We start from the raw sequence: 24346 nt of genomic DNA on the forward strand, positions 1-24346 counted from the left end.
CGTAGCATTTTTAAGCGTGTGTCCTGAAAGATTCAGACCGATACATAATCTGGGTTGAAGTCCAAGTTCTTTATTACCAACGAAAGACATTGAGGACAGGTTAGGGATACTTTAGAGTCAAATGAGAAACCATGAATACTATGATTTGTAACTTTCAAACTGTAGCGTCAGAATGAGCTACCTACCTCAAGGTCTATGATCACATACTGAACCTTTAAACTATAAATAGTAGTTTTCACTAAGGGTCGATGCACGACAAGTCGAAGTTAGGAATTCTAAGAGCTGAATTGGTTAGGTAAAGTTTATCAAAGTGGTTGTTTGGTTACATTGGGGTTGCAGCTTGAGACTGGATAAATACTCTTATGGTGCTGATGGGTCACAAGACCTTTCAATAAGTTGGGTCAAAACTGGGTTGTGTGTCGGTGCGAGGCTGCTTCGCAGCCTGGGCCAAGCTCTCCAGCTGGGTCATAAAGGACCGGACCTCCTCGGGGGAACTGTGGGTCCAGGCCAGGGGCAGGTGGGCCGGGACCGCCCGCCGATCTGAGAAAAATCACACCCAGCCCATTAGTGTTGTCAGGAAGTGTTAGTGTGCACTGACTGCTGCAGGGAATGCATTGGCATTTTCTGCTCAGCCCTAGTTGATTAAATGAAACATTTTAGGGGATCCCCGCCCCACTGGTACTAAAACGGCACTGGTGCCCACCTTGGAAGAACTTTCCGCTGCGTGTTTTGCTAGCAGCACGGGTCAGTGCCAGCCACACCACAGTGTCAGCTCCCTGCTCTGCACTACGCAGCCTTTCCCCCATCATCTGGTGGAACTGAGGCATAGATGTAGAAACCGCTGGGGGGGGGAAGAGATGTCATCTGACTGCACCAAATAACTAACAATCTTATGTTTACAATCAATATTTGCAATTCACAGCACATTACTCAATCTGTATAAAAGTATCTTCAATCGGTGTGTACCCTAATATACGGTACATGATTCAATGTGTCTGTACACATTATTTTGGGTGTGATTTCTATCTATCTATCCCCCTGACCTCCCCATGGTACCTGGTCTCTATCTCCCTGACCTCCCCGGTCTGTCTATCCCTCTGTCTCCCCATGGTATCTGGTCTGTCTATCCACCTGTCTCCCCATGGTATCTGGTCTGTCTATCCACCTGTCTCCCCATGGTATCTGGTCTGTCTATCCCACTGTCTCCCCGTGGTCTATCTGTATCTATCTCCCTGTCTCCCCATGGTACCTGGTCTGTCTATCCCCCTGTCTCCCCATGGTCTATCTGTATCTATCCCCCTGTCTCCCCATGGTACCTGGTCTGTCTATCCCCCTGTCTCCCCATGGTACCTGGTGTGTCAGCCCATCCAGGGTGCATGACGGAGAAGTGGATGGCTGGGTGGTGTTTGGCCCATTGTTCTGTCAGCACCACCTGCTGTCTCTACAGGGGACAACAATATAATATGTTCTAATTTAGCAGATGCTTTTATCCAAAGCGATTTACAGTCATGCATGCGTACATTTTTCATATGGGTGGCCCCGGGAATCTAATCCACAATCCTGACGTTGCAAGAGCCATTCTTTACTTACTGAGCCAAACAGTTGGTAGAGCAGCACACTGACACTCACTAAAGGGATCATATCACACAGGTATCTAACATATACATGCAATACAATCTTAATGTGTGCTGTACAGCATTACACAGCCATGCAACCCCAGGCAAGGTATCCTACCACAGTGGAGGCAGCTGAGGGGAGGACGGCTCATCATAATGGCTGAAACGGAGCAAATGGAATGGCATCAAAGACATGGAAACCATATGTTTGATACCATTCCACTAATTTTGCTCCAGCCATTACCACGAGTCCGTCCTCCCCAATTAAGGTCACACCAACCTCCTGTGCCCTACTGTCATTGGAACCCTGTTCTCCTCTCCTACCTTATTCTGGGCGTAGACCATGGTGCCGTCAAAGGAACCTTTTGCAGACTGGAGGTCATCAGGTTGGAGTTTCTGGACCAGCATGCCCCCTGATGTTACTGTTATCTAGGAGGACAGGGGGGGTGAGAGGGTGGTCGTCACTAGATGGCTATGCCAGAATGGACAAAAGAGACACTGTTGCAGGATATTGGCCAACATTGACAGATATTTCTTTTTATTGGAGCAAACTCCCACGCCGTCTCCCCACGCAATATCCAGACCATTGGTTTGGTTGTAAATTAGAGTATCTATCCATCCGTGTGTGCATATACCCACCACCCTCGGATCCCTGCTCTTCTGAAGTAGTGGAATGAGGCTCTGGGTGAGAAGATACACTCCTAAATGGAAGGGAGGAGAGGAGGGAAAAAAATAGAATTACACCTCTACAACTCATTGATCACCCTGTATAGACAGTAAGTCTTACCCAGTGTGTTGGTGGCAAAGTTCTTCTCCAGACCATCATCGTTCACCTCTCTCTTGTTCATCATACACCCAGCATTATTAATCTGAGCCAACACAGAGAAACAGCATAACCCACTCAATAACTCCTTAATTAATATTCACTCTTATTCTCAACACACTCAATGCTCCATAATGGAGTTTAGCAAAAAACGATAAAAAAGTAGAAGAGGGAGAGAAAAAGTCTGTGGTGCCTACCAACACATTGAGGGAGGGGTATTGCATCTTAAAGGACTCAGCAAACTCACACACCTTGTGTGTCTCGGACATATCCAGATGGTGAACGTATACTTCCTGGAGTGAAAAGTAATACAATAAACCTTTGCAGTATGGCCAGATGTTGTACATTATACTGTATATAGCTGAGTTTGACACAAACACACATGTGCATGCACACACACACGCACACCAGTGGCGTATCCAGGGGGTGGCCACAGCCCCCCCTGAAATCTGATGAGACACTCTAGTGGCCACACCAGAAATTCTGAGATCTGATAGGTCGTCTCTGAATATATTCATAATTTTGACCAAGACGTGCACCGACAGCAAAACTCAATCTCATTGGAGAAAGCATCCGAGCGGGCGAAACAGCGCCCCTCTATCTTGGAGGACAAATTCTTATTTACAATGACAACCTACAACGGCCGAACCCGGACGACGCTGCGCCAGTTGTGCGCCGCCTTATGGGACTCCCAATCACGGCCGGTTGTGATACAGCCTGGATTCGAACCAGGCTGTCTAGTGACGCCTCTAGCACTTGAGATGCAATGCCTTAGAGCGCTGCACCACTCAGGAGCCCTAATTTAATGTGTTGAATAATCATAATTGTATTTTTTAAATCCACCTTGCATCAATTAAGGTTCAAAATGTTTTCGCCCCCTGAAACTGGGTCTGTGCCCCACCTTGGCCACCCCATTTAAAATGTTTTGGACACGCCACTGATGCGCACACACACGTCAAGCTTACTGTGTTTCCTGTCTCCCTGACAATATCTTCTTTGGCCTTCTCAGCTCTCTCCTTGTTCCTGCATAACATGTGGACTGTACCACCTGGCAAACCAAAGAGGGATTGTTGGTAAAACAGAATCAAAATTCTTCTGTATGACATAATTACACAGTTCAAGGGTGGTGGAGTTGCCTTCCTGCCCAATCTCTGGTTTCGTACCTTTCTTAGCTATAGCCATGGCAGTGGCTTTCCCTATGCCACTGTTAGCTCCTGTTATTATGAAGGACCTTCCTACCACAGCCACATCCAGCTCCTTGGCCACAAAATGTTTAGCTGCTTGCTCATAGCCACTCCTGTTGGGAAACACAACACACCAATCAATCAATTAATGAACCAATCCGTCTAATGCAACAATGCCATCGTATTGTATGTCGAAGTAGACATACCTCTTCTTTGCAATGACATAAAAACCCAAAGAGCAAGTTTGAAGTCAGGATCCTTCCTTCAGCTCTTATAAAAAACTAATCAGCTGTTGGGGTGACTGAAGGAGAAGGCGACCTCAAATGACAAGACACTTCATCTGTCAATGGGACTATTGTAATGCGAGTGAAAAGAGGGGTTGTGTGTGTGGCTGGTAGTGCCATACAGTGATCTACATTTGCATATAGCCTACTGTAACAGTAAGAGTAATATCTTTGCAGATGATGATCAAATAGACAGATATTTGATTGTTATTATAAACCAGGAGCAGCATAGAATACTCTGAGACATGGGTACTTGCAAACAGTGTCTCTACCAACTACCTTCTCATATACCCACAAAAAAAAGTCCACCTTCAAAAAACTACTTTCTCATATCCCTAAAAAAGCCAAATGCAACAGATTTATGTTGTTTTGCAATTCACTGACCTTGTGTATTCGTGAATTCCTTTGAGAAACCAGACGATGTTGCGATAGAAAGACATTGCTTTTCATGATCAAGTGCTCTCTCCTCCGAAGCCTGTTGAGTTGTGGCCGGTTTATCAAGCCCACTGTAGCATGGACTGTGACAGACAAGCGTCACGTGTGCCTCCTAGTTCATTTCAGAGTTTAGTGTTGCCCTCTCTAGTCTTTTCTGAGAACAACAACTGCCCCAGCCTATAAAACACTTTGTCAGATGACACAATCGTTCGTTGATTATTTTGTCTACTTTTGTAAAAGGGATAGGCCTACGTCTGCTCTGCCCATGATCAGTACTTAAACAAAAAAGCTACATCAAATCAAATGTATTTATATAGCCCTTCTTACATCAGCTGATATCTCAAAGTGCTGTTCAGAAACCCAGCCTAAAACCCCAAACAGCAAGCAATGCAGGTGTAGAAGCACGGTGGCTAGGAAAAACTGCCTAGAAAGACAAAAACCTGGGAAGAAACCTAGAGAGGAACCAGGCTATGAGGGGTGGCCAGCCCTCTTCTGGCTGTGCCAGGTGGAGATTATAACAGAACATGGCCAAGATGTTCAAATGTTCATAAATGACCAGCATGGTCAAATAATAATAATCAAAGTAGTTGTTGAGGGTGCAACAAGGTCAGCACCTCAGGAGTAAATGTCAGTTGGCTTTTCATAGCCGATCATTAAGAGTATCTCTACCGCTCCTGCTGTCTCTAGAGAGTTGAAAACAGCAGGTCTGGGACAGGTAGCACGTCCGGTGAACAGGTCAGGGTTCCATAGCCGCAGGCAGAACAATTGAAACTGGAGCAGCAGCACGGCCAGGTGGACTGGGGACAGCAAGGAGTCATCATGCCAGGTAGTCCTGAGGCATGGTCCTAGGGCTCAGGTCCTCCGAGAGAGAGAAAGAGAGAAAGAGAGAATTAGAGAGAGCATACTTAAATTCACACAGGACACCGGATAAGACAGGAGAAGTACTCCAGATATAACAGACAGACCCTAGCCCCCCGACACATAAACTACTGCAGCATGAATACTGGAGGCTGAGACAGGAGGGGTCAGGAGACACTGTGGCCCCATCCGATGATACCCCCGGACAGGGCCAAACAGGCAGGATATAACCCCACCCACTTTTCCAAAGCACAGCCCCCACACCACCAGATGGATAACTTCAACCACCAACTTACCATCCTGAGACAAGGCCGAGTATAGCCCACAAAGATCTCCGCCATGGCACAACCCAAGAGGGGGCGCCAACCCAGACAGGAAGATCACGTCAGTGACTCAACCCACTCAAGTGACTCACCCCTCCTAGGGACGGCATGGAAGAGCACCAGTAAGCCAGTAACTCAGCCCCTGTAATAGGGTTCGAGGCAGAGAATCCCAGTGGAGAGAGGGGAACCGGTCAGGCAGAGACAGCAAGGGCGGTTCGTTGCTCCAGAGCCTTTCCGTTCACCTTCACACTCCTGGGCCAGACTACACTCAATCATATGACCTACTGAAGAGATGAGTCTTCAGTAAAGACTTAAAAGTTGAGACCGAGTCTGTGTCTCTCACATGGGTAGGCAGACCATTCCATAAAAATTGAGCTCTATAGGAAAAAGCCCTGCCTCCAGCTGTTTGCTTAGAAATTCTAGGGACAATTAGGAGGCCTGCGTCTTGTGACCGAAGCGTACGTGTAGGTATGTACGGCAGGACCAAATCGGAAAGATAGGTAGGAGCATGCCCATGTAATGCTTTGTAGTTTAGCAGTAAAACCTTGAAATCAGCCCTTACCTTAACAGGAAGCCAGTGTAGGGAGGCTAGCACTGGAGTAATATGATCACATTTTGGGGTTCTAGTCAGGATTCTAGCAGCCGTATTTAACACTAACTGAAGTTTATTTAGTGCTTTATCCGGGTAGCCGGAATGTAGAGCAATGCAGTAGTCTAACCTAGAAGTAACAAAAGCATGGATACATTTTTCTGCATCATTTTTGGACAGAAAGTTTCTGATTTTTGCAATGTTACGTAGATGGAAAAAAGCTGTCCTTGAAACAGTCTTGATATGTTTGTCAAAAGAGAGATCAGGGTCCAGAGTAACGCCGAGGTCCTTCACAGTTTTAGTTGAGACGACTGTACAACCATCAAGATTAATTGTCAGATTCAACAGAAGATCTCTTTATTTTTTGGGACCTAGAACAAGCATCTCTGTTTTGTCCGAGTTTAAAAGTAGAAGGTTTGCAGCCATCCACTTCCTTATGTCTGAAACACAGGCTTCTAGCGATGGCAATTTTGGGGCTTCACCATGTTCCATTGAATTGTACAGCTGTGTGTCATCCGCATAGCAGTGAAAGTTAACATTATGTTTTCGAATGACATCCCCAAGAGGTAAAATATATAGTGAAAACAATAATGGTCCTAAAACGGTGCCTTGAGGAACACGGAAATTTACTGTTGATTTGTCAGAGGACAAACCGTTCACAGAGACAAACTGTTATCTTTCCGACAGATAAGATCTAAATCAGGCCAGAACTTGTCCGTGTAGACCAATTTGGGTTTCCAATCTATCCAAAAGAATGTGGTGATCGATGGTATCAAAAGCAGCACTAAGGTCTAGGAGCACGAGGACAGATGCAGAGCCTCGATCTGACGCCATTAAAAGGTAATTTACCACCTTCACAAGTGCAGTCTCAGTGCTATGATGGGGTCTAAAACCAGACTGAAGCATTTCGTATACATTGTTTGTCTTTAGGAAGGCAGTGAGTTGCTGTGCAACAGCTTTTTCTAAAATGTTTGAGAGGAATGGAAGATTCGATATAGGCCGATAGTTTTTTATATTTTCTGGGTCAAGATTTGGCTTTTTCAAGAGAGGCTTTATTACTGCCACTTTTAGTGAGTTTGGTACACATCCGGTGGATAGAGAGCCGTTTATTATGTTCAACATAGGAGGGCCAAGCACAGGAAGCAGCACTTTCAGTAGTTTAGTTGGAATAGGGTCCAGTATGAAGCTTGAAGTTTTAGAGGCCATTATTATTTTCATCATTGTGTGAAGAGATATAGTACTAAACACTGGAGCAGCAGCACGGCCAGGTGGACTGGGGACAGCAAGGAGTCATCATGCCAGGTAGTCCTGAAGCATGGTCCTAGGGCTCAGGTCCTCCGAGAGAGAGAAAGAGAGAAAGAGAGAATTAGAGAGAGCATACTTAAATTCACACAGGACACCGGATAAGACAGGAGAAGTACTCCAGATATAACAGACTGACCCTAGCCCCCCGACACATAAACTACTGCAGCATAAATACTGGAGGCTGAGACAGGAGGGGTCAGGAGACACTGTGGCCCCATCCGATGATACCCCCGGACAGGGCCAAACAGGCAGGATATAACCCCACCCACTTTTCCAAAGCACAGCCCCCACACCACCAGATGGATAACTTCAACCACCAACTTACCATCTTGAGACAAGGCCGAGTATAGCCCACAAAGATCTCCGCCACGGCACAACCCAAGAGGGGGCGCCAACCCAGACAGGAAGATCACGTCAGTGACTCAACCCACTCAAGTGACTCACCCCTCCTAGGGACGGCATGGAAGAGCACCAGTAAGCCAGTAACTCAGCCCCTGTAATAGGGTTAGAGGCAGAGAATCCCAGTGGAGAGAGGGGAACCGGTCAGGCAGAGACAGCAAGGGCGGTTCGTTGCTCCAGAGCCTTTCCGTTCACCTTCACACTCCTGGGCCAGACTACACTCAATCATATGACCTACTGAAGAGATGAGTCTTCAGTAAAGACTTAAAAGTTGAGACCGAGTCTGTGTCTCTCACATGGGTAGGCAGACCATTCCATAAAAATGGAGCTCTATAGGAAAAAGCCCTGCCTCCAGCTGTTTGCTTAGAAATTCTAGGGACAATTAGGAGGCCTGTGTCTTGTGACCGAAGCGTACGTGTAGGTATGTACGGCAGGACCAAATCGGAAAGATAGGTAGGAGCATGCCCATGTAATGCTTTGTAGGTTAGCAGTAAAACCTTGAAATCAGCCCTTACCTTAACAGGAAGCCAGTGTAGGGAGGCTAGCACTGGAGTAATATGATCACATTTTGGGGTTCTAGTCAGGATTCTAGCAGCCGTATTTAACACTAACTGAAGTTTATTTAGTGCTTTATCCGGGTAGCCGGAATGTAGAGCAATGCAGTAGTCTAACCTAGAAGTAACAAAAGCATGGATACATTTTTCTGCATCATTTTTGGACAGAAAGTTTCTGATTTTTGCAATGTTACGTAGATGGAAAAAAGCTGTCCTTGAAACAGTCTTGATATGTTTGTCAAAAGAGAGATCAGGGTCCAGAGTAACGCCGAGGTCCTTCACAGTTTTAGTTGAGACGACTGTACAACCATCAAGATTAATTGTCAGATTCAACAGAAGATCTCTTTATTTTTTGGGACCTAGAACAAGCATCTCTGTTTTGTCCGAGTTTAAAAGTAGAAGGTTTGCAGCCATCCACTTCCTTATGTCTGAAACACAGGCTTCTAGCGATGGCAATTTTGGGGCTTCACCATGTTCCATTGAATTGTACAGCTGTGTGTCATCCGCATAGCAGTGAAAGTTAACATTATGTTTTCGAATGACATCCCCAAGAGGTAAAATATATAGTGAAAACAATAACGGTCCTAAAACGGTGCCTTGAGGAACACGGAAATTTACTGTTGATTTGTCAGAGGACAAACCGTTCACAGAGACAAACTGTTATCTTTCCGACAGATAAGATCTAAATCAGGCCAGAACTTGTCCGTGTAGACCAATTTGGGTTTCCAATCTATCCAAAAGAATGTGGTGATCGATGGTATCAAAAGCAGCACTAAGGTCTAGGAGCACGAGGACAGATGCAGAGCCTCGATCTGACGCCATTAAAAGGTAATTTACCACCTTCACAAGTGCAGTCTCAGTGCTATGATGGGGTCTGAAACCAGACTGAAGCATTTCGTATACATTGTTTGTCTTTAGGAAGGCAGTGAATTGCTGTGCAACAGCTTTTTCTAAAATGTTTGAGAGGAATGGAAGATTCGATATAGGCCGATAGTTTTTTATATTTTCTGGGTCAAGATTTGGCTTTTTCAAGAGAGGCTTTATTACTGCCACTTTTAGTGAGTTTGGTACACATCCGGTGGATAGAGAGCCGTTTATTATGTTCAACATAGGAGGGCCAAGCACAGGAAGCAGCACTTTCAGTAGTTTAGTTGGAATAGGGTCCAGTATGAAGCTTGAAGTTTTAGAGGCCATTATTATTTTCATCATTGTGTGAAGAGATATAGTACTAAACACTTGAGTGTCTCTCTTGATCCTAGGTCCTGACAGTTGTGCAGATTCAGGACAACTGAGCTTTGGAGGAATAGCAGATTTAAAGAGGAGTCCGTAATTTGCTTTCTAATGATCATGATCTTTTCCTCAAAAAAGTTCATGAATTTATTACTGCTGAAGTGAAAGCCATCCTCTCTTTGGAAATGCTGCTTTTTAGTTAGCTTTGCAACAGTATCAAAAATACATTTCGGATTGTTCTTATTTTCCTCAATTAAGTTGGAAAAATAGGATGATCGAGCAGCAGTGAGGGCTCTTCGATACTGCACGGTACTGTCTTTCCAAGCTAGTCGGAAGACTTCCAGTTTGGTGTGACGCCATTTCCGTTCCAATTTTCTGGAAGCTTGCTTCAGAGCTTGGGTATTTTCTGTATACCAGGGAGCTAGTTTCTTATGACAAATGTTTTTAGTTTTTAGGGGTGCAACTGCATCTAGGGTATTGTGCAAGGTTAAATTGAGTTCGTCAGTTAGGTAGTTAACTGATTTTTGTCCTCTGACGTCCTTGGGTAGGCAGAGGGAGTCTGGAAGGGCATCAAGGAATCTTTGGGTTGTCTGAGAATTTATAGCACGACTTTTGATGCTCCTTGATTGGGGTCTGAGCAGATTATTTGTTGCGATTGCAAACGTAATAAAATGGTGGTCCGATGGTCCAGGATTATGAGGAAAAACATTCAGATCGACAACATTTATTCCATGGGACAAAACTAGGTCCAGAGTATGACTGTGACAGAGACATGTTGGACAAAACCCACTGAGTCGATGAAGGCTCCAAACACCTTTTGGAGTGGGTCTGTGGACTTTTCCATGTGAATATTAAAATCACCAAAACTTAGAATATTATCTGCTATGACTACAAGGTCCGATAGGAATTCAGGGAACTCAGTGAGGAACGCTGTATATGGCCCAGGAGGCCTGTAAACAGTAGCTATAAAATGTGATTGAGTAGGCTGCATAGATTTCATGACTAGAAGCTCAAAAGACGAAAACGTCGTTTTTTTTTTTTGTAAATTTAAATTTGCTATCGTAAATGTTAGCAACACCTCCTCCTTTGCGGGATGCACGGGGGATATGGTCACTAGTGTAACCAGGAGGTGAGGCATCATTTAACACAGTAAAATCATCAGGCTTAAGCCATGTTTCAGTCAGGCCAATCACATCAAGATTATGATCAGTGATTAGTTCATTGACTATAACTGCCTTTGAAGTGAGGGATCTAACATTAAGTAGCCCTATTTTTAGATGTGAGGTATCACGATCTCTTTCAATAATGTCAGGAATGGAGGAGGTCTTTATTCTACTGAGATTGCTAAAGCGAACACCGCCATGTTTAGTTTTGCCCAACCTAGGTCGTGGCACAGACACGGTCTCAATGGGGATAGCTGAGCTGACTACACTGACTGTGCTAGTGGCAGACTCCACTAAGCTGGCAGGCTGGCTAACAGCCTGCTGCCTGGCCTGCACCCTATTTCATTGTGGAGCTAGAGGAGTTAGAGCCCTGTCTATGTTGGTAGATAAAATGAAAGCACACCTCCAGGTAGGATGGAGTCCGTCACTCCTCAACATGCCAGGCTTGGTCCTGTTTGTGGGTCAGTCCCAGAAAGAGGGCCAATTATCTACAAATTCTATATTTTGGGAGGGGCAGAAAACAGTTTTCAACCAGCGATTGAGTTGTGAGACTCTGCTGTAGAGCTCATCACTCCCCCTAACTGGGAGGGGGCCGGAGACAATTACTCGATGCAGACACATTTTTCTAGCTGATTTACACACTGATGCTATGTTGCGCTTGGTGACCTCTGACTGTTTCATCCTAACATCGTTGGTGCCGATATCTCTATACTCGCTAGTTTTAGCTTTAGCCAGTACCATCTTCAGATTAGCCTTAACGTCGGTAGCCCTGCCCCCTGGTAAACAGTGTATGATCACTGGATGATTCGTTTTAAGGCTAATACTGCGGGTAATGGAGTCGCCAATGACTAGGGTTTTCAATTTGTCAGAGCCAATGGTTGGAAGCTTACGGGAGGAGTAGAGACCAGAGAAGGCTCGGCCGCAGACTCGCTGCTTAAAGTGGAAAACCGGTTGAAAGTTTCTGTCGGCTGAATGAGCGACACCGAATGAGCATTCCTACAGCATTTCCCTCCAGAAGCCATGAGAAAGTTGTCCGGCTGCGTACAACTTTCTGCATAGTAACCTCAGTAGCCACACTGGCAATGTAATTTTAACACTTTTAATTTAGCACATTTTGCATCCGTAGGCTACAAGCCTAGTACAGTAGTCACCTCAGATATTATCAAAGGTGATTAAAACTTCCGAACAGGTGCAATGCTGACAACCAATCCAGAGGCAGATAATTGGTGACGTGACCTCCACAGCTCCTCTTCCTGCAGGGAAGAGGAGTTGTTCGGTTTTTCATTTCCTCAGGTCGAAGACAGCGTCCAGGGTGGAACGACGACAGCTATGCGCTCTTCAAGTTGTGTGACCCGCTGTGCGAGGGTGAAGTTATTTGACTAACTTTTAGTTATCATTAACGACTGGAATTTGACTCAAACTATCCTCAAAATGGTGAGTTCGATTTCAGGTACACGACCCGTTGTTCTAATTAAGTGATTAGTCAGAATATTCCGACAGTCCACTGGACTACACCTGTCGCTACCACAAGGTGATTGTGTCTGACTCAGTTTAAACTGTATACCGGATTGGTATTTGTAATTCATCGTTTGCCCTCTCTATACACTAATTATCTTGACACAATTGTGTAGTTTATTTCTAAATGTTAGGTGTGTTTTGAATGGGTACAGTATTTCTGCTGAAGCGACAGTCGGAAGTAAGTTGTATTTCCTCGAACTGCACTCCTCTGCGGAACAGGTTTCGTCGCTTGGCGGGTGACTGCAGCCATGGTGACAGTTGAAACCTGGTTCAGGCAGGTGTATTTGCCTATACAGGCTTAGGCGTCACCCATGTAGAAAAATGTGTTTTTTTTAGGTGTTGGATTGGTTGTCTAAACATTCTGAATGTATTCAGATACACGTTCGGTTTTGGTTAAAGTGTAGGGGACAGATTACGTTTTGTTAACATTTGTCATAGGTGTCGTCAACGTTTGGTTAACGTTTATAGTAGGTGTATTTTACGACGGTTTGGTTTCAAACGTCCAACGTTGACCAAAGTTTAGCAAACGTTGGTAATCGGTGTTATATGCGACCATGGCTTCAGCTAATACATACAGGAAATGTCATATATATAACCAGCAGGGAAATACAATATAAAACTGTTAATGACTAACTATAATTGGATTGGTAATTATTTACATGACTGAAAAGGGAACTTACAGATAACATTTTATTTATTTAACCAATACAATACAATATAAAACTGTTAATTACGAACTATTGATTAATAATAATTGGATTAGCAACTAATTTATTTTACTATTTCCCTTCCTTTTTCTTTAACCACTGGACACATTTAATAAAATCAATGGTTACAAAATGTCCTCTTTAGTCAAAAAGCTTTTGGGCAGACAGAGTTCTTTCTGTTTATCTGCGACTCTTCTTCTCAGATGTGTCAATTTCGACAAGTAACATTAACAGAAGAAGATATCAATTCAAAGTTTATTTGTCACGTGCGCCGAATACAACAGGTGTACACCTTACAGTGAAATGCTTACTTACAGGCTCTAACCAATAGTGCAAAAAAAGGTATTTGGTGAACAATAGGTAGGTAAAGAAATAAAACAACAGTGAAAAGACGGGCTATAAAAGTAGCAAGCCTACATACAGACACTGGTTAGTCAGGCTGATTTGAGGTAGTATGTAGATATGGTTAAAGTGACTATGCATATGATGAACAGAGAGTAGCAGTAGCGTAAAAGAGGGGGTGGTGGGTGGGACACAATGCAGACAGCCCGGTTAGCCCATGTGCGGGAGCACTGGTTGGTCGGCCCAATTGAGGTAGTATGTACATGAATGTATAGTTAAAGTGACTATGCATATATGATAAACAGAGTAGCAGCAGTGTAAAAAGAGGGGTTGGGGGGGCACACAATGCAAATAGTCTGGGTAGCCATTTGATTACCTATTCAGGAGTCTTATGGCTTGGGGGTAAAAACTGTTGAATCCTTTTTGTCCTAGACTTGGCACTCCGGTACCGCTTGCCATGCGGTAGTAGAGAGAACAGTCTATGACTGGGGTGGCTGGGGTCTTTGACAATTTTTAGGGCCTTCCTCTGACACCGCCTAGTGTAGAGGTCCTGGATGACAGACAGTTTAGCCCCAGTGATATACTGGGCCGTACGCACTACCCTCTGTTGTGCCTTGCGGTCAGAGGCTGAGCAATTGCCGTACCAGGCAGTGATGCAACCAGTCAGGATGCTCTCGATGTTGCAGCTGTAGAACCTTTTGAGGATCTCAGGACTCATGCCAAATCTTTTTAGTTTCCTGAGGGGGAATAGACTTTGTCGTGCCTTCTTCACGACTGTCTAGGTGTGTTTGGGCCATTCTAGTTTGTTGTTGATGTGGACACCAAGGAACTTGAAGTTACCTAGCATTGGTGTTGAAGTAAACAAACATGGCTGTACCCAAGAAGTAGACCCTTCGACAGCTTAATAGGTTGTATAGTTACTAATGTATAGTTAGGCATAGCTACTGCTGTTACTTTGCTAATGTTTTGCTTCATAGATTACTACGGTATTTAGCTAGACTAGGCTCAACATCCAGCTGTTGTATTCGCGAGCTACGACGGAGTCGATCATACAAAATAATTATTCAGGCCAATGGATTCTGGGTAAATAGATGCTGGTTGTCTCCTGATCTATAAGTAAAGAAGGTTCTACTAGGGTGTCCTGTAAATGTGCATCGACTTGTTGTGACACTTAAGAGTTAGATCTTTGAATGGCAACTTTTTTTTCTCCCTTTCATACTGAACTGTGACCACAGTCTGCTGGTCCCATTGTGCCCTATCAGCCTCCACAGTCTTCCCCACTGTGTTGAACCCATATATACTGAGATAGGATGTTGAGTAATTATGAATTTGACTAGGACTGGCCACCCAGAAGAGGACTCGCCACCCCTCATAGCCTGGTTCCTCTCTGGGTTTCTTCCTAGGTTTTGGCCTTTTAGGGAGTTTTTCCTAGCCACCGTGCTTTTACACCTGCATTGCTTGCTGTTTGGGGTTTTAGGCTGGGTTTCTGTACAGCACTTTGAGATCAGCTGATGTAAGAAGGGCTATATAAATAAATTTGATTTGGTATGTCTGACAGAACCAATGAAAAATGTGACCTACAGTAGTAGCCCTATAATACTTTATCGGCCAGTGTTTATCTTTTTGTGTTGAAGTACCTCCTCTGTTGACATCCGCTTAGAGGCTTCAGTCAGGTCAGCCACAGAGTCTAACGGTGATGGTGTAACGGATGTGAAATGGCTAGTTAGCGGTGGTGCGCGCTAATAGCATTTTTCTATCGGTTACGTCACTTGCTCTGAGACTTGAAGTAAGGTTTCCCCTTGCTCTGCAAGGGCCGCGGCTTTTGTGGAGCGATGGGTAACGATGCTTCGTGGGTGACTGTTGTTGATCTGTGCAGAGGGTCCCTGGTTCGCGCTCGTGTTGGGGCGAGGGGACGGTTTAAAGTTATACTGTTACAATAGCAGAATGTCGAGGTCCTCGGTTATGGTCGATGGCCTTGTAGCATTAAGGAGCCTCAGATGCTCTCGCTGGTTCTCATGTATAATGTCTAGTTTCGTCAGTACCTGTGTCTGGAAGGCTTAACAAGACGACAACATTGATTAGAACGGAGACGCATAATTGTGTCCTGGACGAGCTGTTTTTTTGCAGAAAGGAGGGGGAGTTGCTATTTTGCCAAAAGCACTGTTAAATCACAGACCAAGACATCATTGCAATTATCTCCTGAGACTGAACAGCACTTGCGGATGCAGATTCCTTTTGTTGGAGACCTATGAGGATGGATAGGAGGTTTAGCGTAAAGCAATTAGTTCATTCTAAACGGTGCATTATGACATTTCAGAAAAACACACCAGTTTTGGGTGAGGGGAAAATAGAGGGATGTGTTGATACTGTTGGGTACTACTAAGAGAGGTTGTGACTGTACTGTAACAGATATGTAAAATTCTTACTGGATGCTACAGGTAACGCTAGTCGCCAGTTTCGCCTGGTAGGCCTGTATGAAGTTGTTGGATAAAGATTGGATAAAACTCTGGTATGTGAATTCAATATGCTATTAGTCAACACCAAAGATAAATGGACAGTGACACACATTGTAGATCTGTACATTTTACATTTAAGTCATTTAGCAGACGCTCTTATCCAGAGCGACTTACAAATTGGTGCATTCACCTTATGACCTCCAGTGGAACAGCCACTTTACAATAGTGCATCTAAATCTTTCTAAGGGGGGGGGGGGGGTGTCAGAAGGATTGCTTTATCCTATCCTAGGTATTCCTTAAAGAGGTGGGGTTTCAAGTGTCTCCGGAAGGTGGTGATTGACTCCGCTGTCCTGGCGTCGTGAGGGAGTTTGTTCCACCATTGGGGTGCCAGAGCAGCGAACAGTTTTGACTGGGCTGAGCGGGAACTGTACCTCCTCAGTGGTAGGGAGGCGAGCAGGCCAGAGGTGGATGAACGCAGTGCCCTTGTTTGGGTGTAGGGCCTGATCAGAGCCTGAAGGTACTGAGGTGCCGTTCCCCTCACAGCTCCGTAGGTGAGCACCATGGTCTTGTAGCGGATGCGAGCTTCAACTGGAAGCCAGTGGAGAGAGCGGAGGAGCGGGGTGATGTGAGAGAACTTGGGAAGGTTGAACACCAGACGGGCTGCGGCGTTCTGGATGAGTTGTAGGGGTTTAATGGCACAGGCAGGGAGCCCAGCCAACAGCGAGTTGCAGTAATCCAGACGGGAGATGACAAGTGCCTGGATTAGGACCTGCGCCGCTTCCTGTGTGAGGCAGGGTCGTACTCTGCGGATGTTGTAGAGCATGAACCTACAGGAACGGGCCACCGCCTTGATGTTAGTTGAGAACGACAGGGTGTTGTCCAGGATCACGCCAAGGTTCTTAGCGCTCTGGGAGGAGGACACAATGGAGTTGTCAACCGTGATGGCGAGATCATGGAACGGGCAGTCCTTCCCCGGGAGGAAGAGCAGCTCCGTCTTGCCGAGGTACTGTACTTCTCCACCTCAGTTTTGAAATGAATGTGGCAGCTTAATTTGACGATACTCTATATACACTATATGGCCATAAGTATGTGGACACCTGGCCATCACACCTATATGAGCTTGTTGGACATCCCATTTCAAAACCATGGGCATTAATATGGAGTTGGGCCCCCTTTGTGGCTATGACAGTCGCCACTCTTCTGGGGAGGCTTTCCACAAGATTTTGGAGTGTGTCTGTGGGACACAGTCATGCTGGAACAGGAAAGGGCCTTCCCCAAACTGTTTCCACAAAGTTGGAAGCACCCAATTGTCTGAAATGTCTTTCTATCCTGTAGCATTAAAATGACCCTTCACTGGAGCTTAAAGGCTCAGCTGGATTTATGCACCTGTTAGCAATGGGTTTGGCTGAAACACCTGAACTCAATCATTAGTAGGGGTGTCCACATACTTTTGGACATATAGTGTATGTCACTGTACTTACAAATCATAAGAAGCATGATTTATTTGGCATTGCATTGGGCAAAAATCCTGTTCGTTGTGAAATCATAAATATTTTTCCATATAAGACACGTTGTCCTGATATCTGGGCGATAGGGGTAAACAAAGGTTTCTCTGGAAAGCAGGGTTCAGTAAAGAACTCATCTATATCAGCTGTTGGGTACAGCTGGCTGGAGGAGGAAGACTCTTACGAAGAGTAAGTTACCAAGGGCTACAGCTGGTTCGTTGACTGGCTGGTTGGCAGGCTGTAACTGTAGGCAGAAGACAGATCGCCATGTTTCAATGCAAGGTGACGTGATCTAAGTTACGTTGAAACATCTGTCAGTGAACACACCCGGGGCTTGGCTTGAGAAATCCGAAGCAGCAGTAACTTACTTGGCAAAAGGAGAATGATGATCCGAGGAACACAAGGCAAGGGAGTAACGTTACGGCTGGTTAACTAGCAGAACGGTAAAGTCAGTGTTAATAAGCCTAGTTGACTCCTAACGTTAGTCAATTTAGCTAGCGTTACGTTAAGTGAGTCAACGGAGTTTGGTAAGCTAACGTTACCTTGTACTAAAACGTTAACTTACTTAATGTTAGCGAGCTAACTCCGGGCATTCCGTTGTTTAATAATCGAACATCAATACTGATTACATAATCTAATGTTACATGTTATCACACATACAAATGACCCATTGACCCGACGACTTTACTGCAGTGAATTCGCTTAAGTGACGGTTTAAAAAAATAAGCGTATTTTTGGCACTCAAGTGGTCGCGCGTATCGGGTTTCAGCAAAAAGTACCAAATCCCTACCTATTGGCTATGTTGAAATAGGTTTCAAATACATTTATTTTTAAACGTTCATTTTGAAACCTTCTGACAACGTTTAGAAACATTGGCCAAGAGTTCCCCTTCCATACGTGTCAAACAGTACCAAATCTCAACCTATTGGCAACTTTGGAATATGTTTCAAATATGTTTATTTAGGAATGTTGGGAGAAACATTGTTACGTTTGTTTTTGCAACACCAATATACAACCGGTCTCAACTTAAGTCCAAAGCTGGTTTAGGTTCCAGGAACGTTTTGTGCTACTTGGGAGTAGCCTATTTGGGACTCTGCACAAAGTATCTGCCGTGACCTTTCAATATCTTTTAATATACAGTATCGCTAAATTCAATTTTAGAAAGGTATGGCGTTTTCATTGTAGAAAACCTTGCTTTTCTGAGTAAACTTTTGGGTCTATATTATTTATGTAGCCTACACTGTCTGTCCTTCCTTGTCAAATCGAAGAATCCCTCAAAAGTCCCTGAAATATGAATATTTTATTTTGCCTTTCATTGACAACGATACACATCTGCAGTGCAAGGTTGAGAAAAAATATTTATTCTGTGAAATTAACTTGAACTGTATTTTGTATTCTGTATGTACTCTATGTTCTTGTCAGACCAAAGAATGGATCAAATGTCCCTGAATATAAATGGATTTGCTGTTGCTGCCAGGTGGCTCACTTCAACAATACACATTGCCCAGATATTCAAGTCAACAATTGCAGGAAAATGAAACCAGAGAGCCTTTTGCCCTAGTCACTCAGATTCTAAAACAAAGATCACGTTGGACATCTAGCTGAACAAAGCAAGGAAATGTACTCTCTAAACCAGGGGTGTCAAAGTCAAATGGACGGAGGGCCAAATAAAAAATTTAGCTACAAGCCGAGGGCCGGACTGTTCGAATGTTCATTGAAAAAATTTTAAATGACGCATATAGTCTAGTGAACCTAATTGAACCTACTGAAAACCTAACAAATATATTCCAATATGATCAGATAAATAAAGCAATATTTTCTTATGGCTCTGTCAGTAATCTTTAATTTTCAACAGACACAAAAGACAAATTTCAATGTCAGAAATGTCGGTGCTCTCATCCACAGCCAAGGAATATGCAATGAAATCTTTTCCCTTTTTCACAAGCTGCTCTTTTAGATTGATGGACAACTGGTCTACTCTCTCGGCAATGGTGTTTCTGCTCAGACTCACATTTAAAAAGAGTTGCCTTTTTTCTGGGCAAACTTCGTCACAAACTTTAATCATGCAGTTTTTGATGAAATCCCCCTCCGTAAATGGCCGGGCTGATTTAGCGATCTCTTCTGCCAAAATAAAACTGGCCTTGACAGCAGCCTGGCCTTGTGATTTGGCTTTTTTGAACAGAGCCTGTCGAGATTTGAGGCCTCGTTTTAATTCCTCTGCCTTTTGTAGCCTTTGTTCCATGTCCATATTCTTGTTTTTGTCCGCGTGTTTCGTTTCATAATGTCGTCTCAGATTATACTCTTTCAGTACCGCCACACTTTCTCCACACAGAAGACACACAGGTTTTCCAGCTACCTCCGTGAACATATACTCCGACTCCCACCTTGTTTGAAACCCCCGGTTCTCAGTGTCCACCTTCCGTTTTGCCATTTTTGATGGGTATCTGAAAGTTAATTTTACTGTGATGCTGACGACTGCTGTGCCAATAAATATTGAAATGAAGCAGCCTACTGCTCGGTGCGTCACCGTTGCATTGTGGGAAATGTAGTATTGGTGCGTGTAAAAGATCTGCGGGCTGCCGGCTTGCTGCGGTCTGCGGGCCGGTTCTAATAATAAATCAAGATCATCCCAGGGGCCGTAAAAAACCTTCTCGCGGGCCGGATGTGGCCCGCGGGCCTTGACTCTGACATATGTGCTCTAAACAGTACGAATACATCTCAACTCTTTTGGAAACAAAACCATAGACCCAACCTTTTGTTAGATGCTATCTGCTTACTTTTTAAAATGTTTTTATTTAACTAGGCAAGTCAGTTTCAAGAAGAAATTCTTATTTTACAATGAACTTCCCCTAACCCGGACGATGCTGGGCCAATTGTGCGCCGCCCTATCGAACTCCCGATCACTGCCGGTTGTGATACAGCCCGGGATCAAACCAGGGTCTGTAGTGACGCCTCTAGCACTGCTTACCTCCACCCCCCCCCCCTCCTTATCTTTCATCTCAGGTTGAGGTACCTTTTATCCCTCCCCGTCTTTCCCTTTCTGCCTTTTTCTCAATTTTACTTCCCTTTGTCTTGTTAGGTTAGTAAATTAACATATTTACTGGACTGCCTCAAACAGAGCCCTTGGTGTGCCCTTTTGCCCTCCTTTGTTTAAAAAAAAAAGGCATTTTAATTGGTGTTTTTATTTTATTTTTTACTGATCTTATTTTATTTTTGGTCTCTTCTCACTTGTAGCTTCAAATGCAACAAATTGTTTATGAAATTAGGTAACTTCTCAAACTCGTGAATCTTGGAAAAAGTCCTTTCGCCACCGCGAGTGAGGCAGTGCGTTGTTGCACTCGTCTTTGTCGCGTGCACGAGCTGTCCACCGGCACCGAGCGGTGAGTTTGAAATGAATACTGCCAGTAGTAGGTTACTTTGGATTGCTAGCACGTGTTGTCTCCCGGTCAGGGACAGGTTATTAGCTAGGATATTTGACCGAGTATCCTAGCTAACTAGCTGATTCATCTAGCCTACATTAGAGATGATCAGATGATATAGCACACCACATTAGTATTTCTAGCAAAGATACTTCACTAATTCCCTTTTATCTTTGGTTTTAGCTTGCTTAGCATAAAACAAATAAAGAATTTGGCTACAGGAGCAGTAAGAAAGTATGAATAGAATTTAAGAATGGGGGGGCAGCCCTACCAAAAGGTTTATGCATGGTGTTGATGGGGCTCCAGGGAAGAGCGAGTTAATACAGGGGGCCTTGTATACAGCTCGAGTCAGGCATCATTCGGTGACTCGCTGTGTGTCTGATTTTTCAGTTGAATACGCAGATTACTTTTATCCATATTCTTTGAAATATACACAGATCCAGTCTGGCCCTACTCATAGATAACCACTATCTGACATGACAGGGTTGCTGTACTGCATGCTGTTATTGCTGAATTGTCAGTGTTTATTTGAAGGAAGGAAGGACGGATTCTCAAAATATTGGAACCCAGCATGCTTCCTGGCCTATTTCTCTTTCTCCTCTCTGTGCTCTCACTGCGGTCCTGTATGGCTCAGTTGGTATAGCATGGTTCTTGCAATGCCAGGATTGTGGGTTCGATTCCCTGGGCCACCCATACGTAAAATGTATGCAAGCGTGACTGTAGGTCGCTTTGGATAAAAGCGTCCGTTAAATGGCATACGTTATTGTTGTATTACTAACCTTCTGGTGCATCTTGTCCTGTAGATGCATTTCCTGCTGCTCTTCAGTCGCCAAGGCAAGCTCCGCCTCCAGAAGTGGTTCACGCCCATCCCTGAGCGAGAGAAGAAGAAGATTGTCAGGGACATGACCACCATGGTGTTGGGACGGAAACCACGCTCCTGCAACTTCCTGCACTGGAAAGACCTGAAGATCGTCTACAAGAAGTGAGAAAGGGAGTGTACGGGAGGGGAGATGAATAGCAAGCGGTGTGCTCTCCTCTCCTAAGGTTGCTTATCAAAAGACTAAAGTGGCTTCCTTCTTCATGTTCAATCATCTGAACTCGAACTGTATTGCTGTATTACTCTGTTATTCCTCTCACCCTCCCTCTCTCTCACCCTCCCCCCTCTCTCTCTCACACTCTACCGCTTTCTCTCTTGGTACGGTAGGTATGCCAGTCTGTATTTCTGCTGTGGTCTGGATGCTGAGGAGAATGAGCTGCTAGCCCTGGAGGTGCTGCATCGCTATGTGGAGCTGCTGGACAAGTACTTTGGCAACGTATGATTCTCTCACACAGCACTCTATTTGTGTCGATCTTTCTCTCTCTCCCCTCCAATTTCCTCCCCCTATTTATCTTTTACAACAAACTGCATTGCCTGCATGGTATGTATTTAACACCGTAAACTGATTTGTGCGAGACTCGACTCTACATCTTGAACCTTGGGTATTTTTTTCTTCCTCTCCCAAGGTATGTGAGCTGGACATAATCTTTAACTTTGAAAAGGCTTACTTCATCCTGGATGAGTTTCTGTTGGGGGGAGAGGTACAGGAGACGTCCAAACAGGTCGTATCCCGCTCCATCGAGGCCTCAGACATGCTACAGGAGGTGAGTGAGAGACCGCGCTCAAGGTAGATGTTGACCATGACACAGATCTCGGATCAGTGTTTTCTACTTCCAATCTTAACTGAGACTATTTGGGGGAGAATTGCAAAAAACTAACCTTAGATCAGTGTCTAGAAGCAACATTTTAAACGCTTTATCTTACGGTCTGATATTGACCTGTTTTTTTTACATATGATTTGCCTGGTACAATTATTATAGTTACATAATAATTAACCTAATGTTTATTTAGGATTTAATGCACCATTTAGTAACAAGTAGTTACCAATTTTAATGAATTCGTTTAAAGTAGGTACTGAAAAGTACCTATTTTACCCTATAATTCCTTAGTTAAAACCTGATGAAAGTGGACTGTTGAAATGGTGTCAATGTCTCATGGGTTGAATGTGCTGTTGTTGGCTGACTCCTGATGAGCTCTCTTCTCCTGTCTCATCGCTAATAGGCTTCCTTCCATGACTCATATTAACTGGTTTACTTATGGCTCTATCCTCATTCTGTCTCTGTCGGTCTCTGTCTGTCATGAGCGACTGAACCAATTTAGATTCTTCTCGCTCTCTCGTTGCTGTACGTCTGCTTTGGCAGGGGCTGACTACTCTCTGTACTATCCATCCAGCCTCTGTGGCGCTACAGGCACTAAGCGACACTCTGCATGGCCCTTTTTGGTTTTACTTAGGGATGGGTATTTGAAAACTCGTACTCGGTATGTTATTGTGAAATGGGAAGGGGGTTTGCGGTATGCTATTGGTCGTGCCAATTACTGGTTGTTCTGATACAACTGAAAAGGAAATGTTACATCATTTTACTGCACTTGACATAGTCCACAAACAATAAGTTAATCTTAGAATTTTACATTTTGTCAGCGCTTATAAATTCCACCTGCTAAATTGTTGCATTGTAAGTGTCGAGTACTTTTATTTGACTATTAACAAACAAGTACATACCTTGAATCGAGTACTCGCGCCCATCCCTAGTTTCACTATCTGCTTGCTTAGGAAATACAACTAACATTTTGATCCTAGTCTCTATTGCATGCTATCTGAACAGTTGCATCATCACTCATTTGATTCTTCATCACCTTCATCATCATTGCTTTAGGCTGAGGTTGACAACAGTGATTATGATCTGGAGCTTGGATGGCCTTGAATTTGGACAAAGGTTAGAGGCTAATGATTGTGATTCTATTAGTAGCATAGTGCCGTGTGTAAACGTTCTATGCTTATGTCTTAATGGATGTGAGCTACATACAAAGATGTTATGTAGGTGTGACGGAATATTCATGACATTTAAAACAAGGCTTGTTGATATGGAGATCACACAATGAATTTGTCCATCTCTCCTCTCCAGACCATGGAGGAATACATGAGCAAGCCTGCGTTCTGATACTGGAACCGGGGATCTACACACACAAGAAGGAATGTGGAATACAGGACCTTTCCAGAACTGGAAGTCTTCGTACTCTACAGAATCCATGGAATTACGAGTTCTAGAATTCTATTTCTATGATGGAATCTGTCTGCTGAGGTGGGCAGGACATTTTATCCTGGATTGAGTGTTCTAAATACTGCTTTATTTTTCCTCGTAAGATAAGGACGAGACTTTAGCTGTTATTATTGCTATGATCACCCATCCCCCTGGATCCTTGAAGTAGTTACTGAAAACTGGTTATAACAATCCTAATAATATCACCACAAAGTGCTTTGAATCAATTCTTGATTTCTTCAATGACATGTTGTGCATGTAAGATGAATATGGAAATTGAATTTAGAATATGTATTTGAAGTTGTGTTTTAAATTAATCTTGTAGACTAGCCTTGTTTTGTATAATCTTGGTTGGGACTAGCCTTTTTGGAAAGGGAATTATTTATCTGGGTGAATGTTACTGTTTGTTTTTTATATAACTAATGATTGATTTTTAAATGTTGAAGACTTTGGCATTAAAGTGTATTTTGATACCTGAATCTTCTGGGGATTTGTATTTCT

The 24346-nt window shown here is 44.0% G+C and overlaps 2 protein-coding genes across 4 annotated transcripts; one reads left to right on the forward strand and one right to left on the reverse strand.

The window, feature by feature from the left end:
• Nucleotides 1-48: 48 nt before the first annotated feature.
• Nucleotides 49-4475, reverse strand: LOC129824442 (dehydrogenase/reductase SDR family member 12-like). Its single transcript, XM_055884113.1, has 10 exons — nt 4292-4475; nt 3603-3736; nt 3405-3487; nt 2637-2732; nt 2404-2485; nt 2256-2317; nt 1941-2045; nt 1351-1441; nt 704-841; nt 49-540 (listed from the first exon to the last, which is right to left on the reverse strand). The coding sequence occupies exons 1-10, from the start codon at nt 4345-4347 to the stop codon at nt 389-391; spliced, it is 999 nt and encodes a 332-aa protein (XP_055740088.1). The 5' UTR covers nt 4348-4475; the 3' UTR covers nt 49-388.
• A 7533-nt stretch (nt 4476-12008) lies between these two features.
• On the forward strand, nt 12009-24324 carry LOC129824443 (AP-1 complex subunit sigma-3-like). 3 transcript variants are annotated; one of them, XM_055884115.1, is made up of 6 exons: nt 12009-12197; nt 21514-21692; nt 21915-22023; nt 22214-22351; nt 23462-23521; nt 23711-24324. In XM_055884115.1, exons 1-5 carry the CDS (start codon nt 12195-12197, stop codon nt 23507-23509), a joined length of 477 nt encoding a protein of 158 aa, XP_055740090.1. In that variant the 5' UTR covers nt 12009-12194; the 3' UTR covers nt 23510-23521; nt 23711-24324. The 3 variants fall into 3 exon arrangements, with proteins under 3 accessions (XP_055740090.1, XP_055740092.1, XP_055740091.1); XM_055884116.1 differs by lacking the exon at nt 12009-12197 and adding an exon at nt 17447-17734; XM_055884117.1 differs by lacking the exon at nt 23462-23521 and having other exon boundaries at nt 12014-12197.
• The last annotated feature ends 22 nt before the right edge of the window (nt 24325-24346 follow it).

This window comes from Salvelinus fontinalis, chromosome 26 (genome assembly GCF_029448725.1).
Source record: "Salvelinus fontinalis isolate EN_2023a chromosome 26, ASM2944872v1, whole genome shotgun sequence".
Lineage (NCBI taxonomy): Eukaryota > Metazoa > Chordata > Actinopteri > Salmoniformes > Salmonidae > Salvelinus > Salvelinus fontinalis.

Excerpts from the sequence above, each read along its gene's own strand:
- LOC129824442 (XM_055884113.1), bottom strand. The coding sequence starts at position 4,347 with ATGTCTTTCTATCGCAACATCGTCTGGTTTCTCAAAGGAATTCACGAA. Across the intron at positions 2,486-2,636 it reads ACCCCTCCCTCAATGTGTTG|ATTAATAATGCTGGGTGTAT; the intron begins GTAGGCACCACA and ends GTGTTGGCTCAG. Across the intron at positions 2,318-2,403 it reads CTTTGCCACCAACACACTGG|GAGTGTATCTTCTCACCCAG; the intron begins GTAAGACTTACT and ends CCTTCCATTTAG.
- LOC129824443 (XM_055884115.1), top strand. Across the intron at positions 21,693-21,914 it reads CTGAAGATCGTCTACAAGAA|GTATGCCAGTCTGTATTTCT; the intron begins GTGAGAAAGGGA and ends TTGGTACGGTAG. Across the intron at positions 22,024-22,213 it reads TGGACAAGTACTTTGGCAAC|GTATGTGAGCTGGACATAAT; the intron begins GTATGATTCTCT and ends TCCTCTCCCAAG.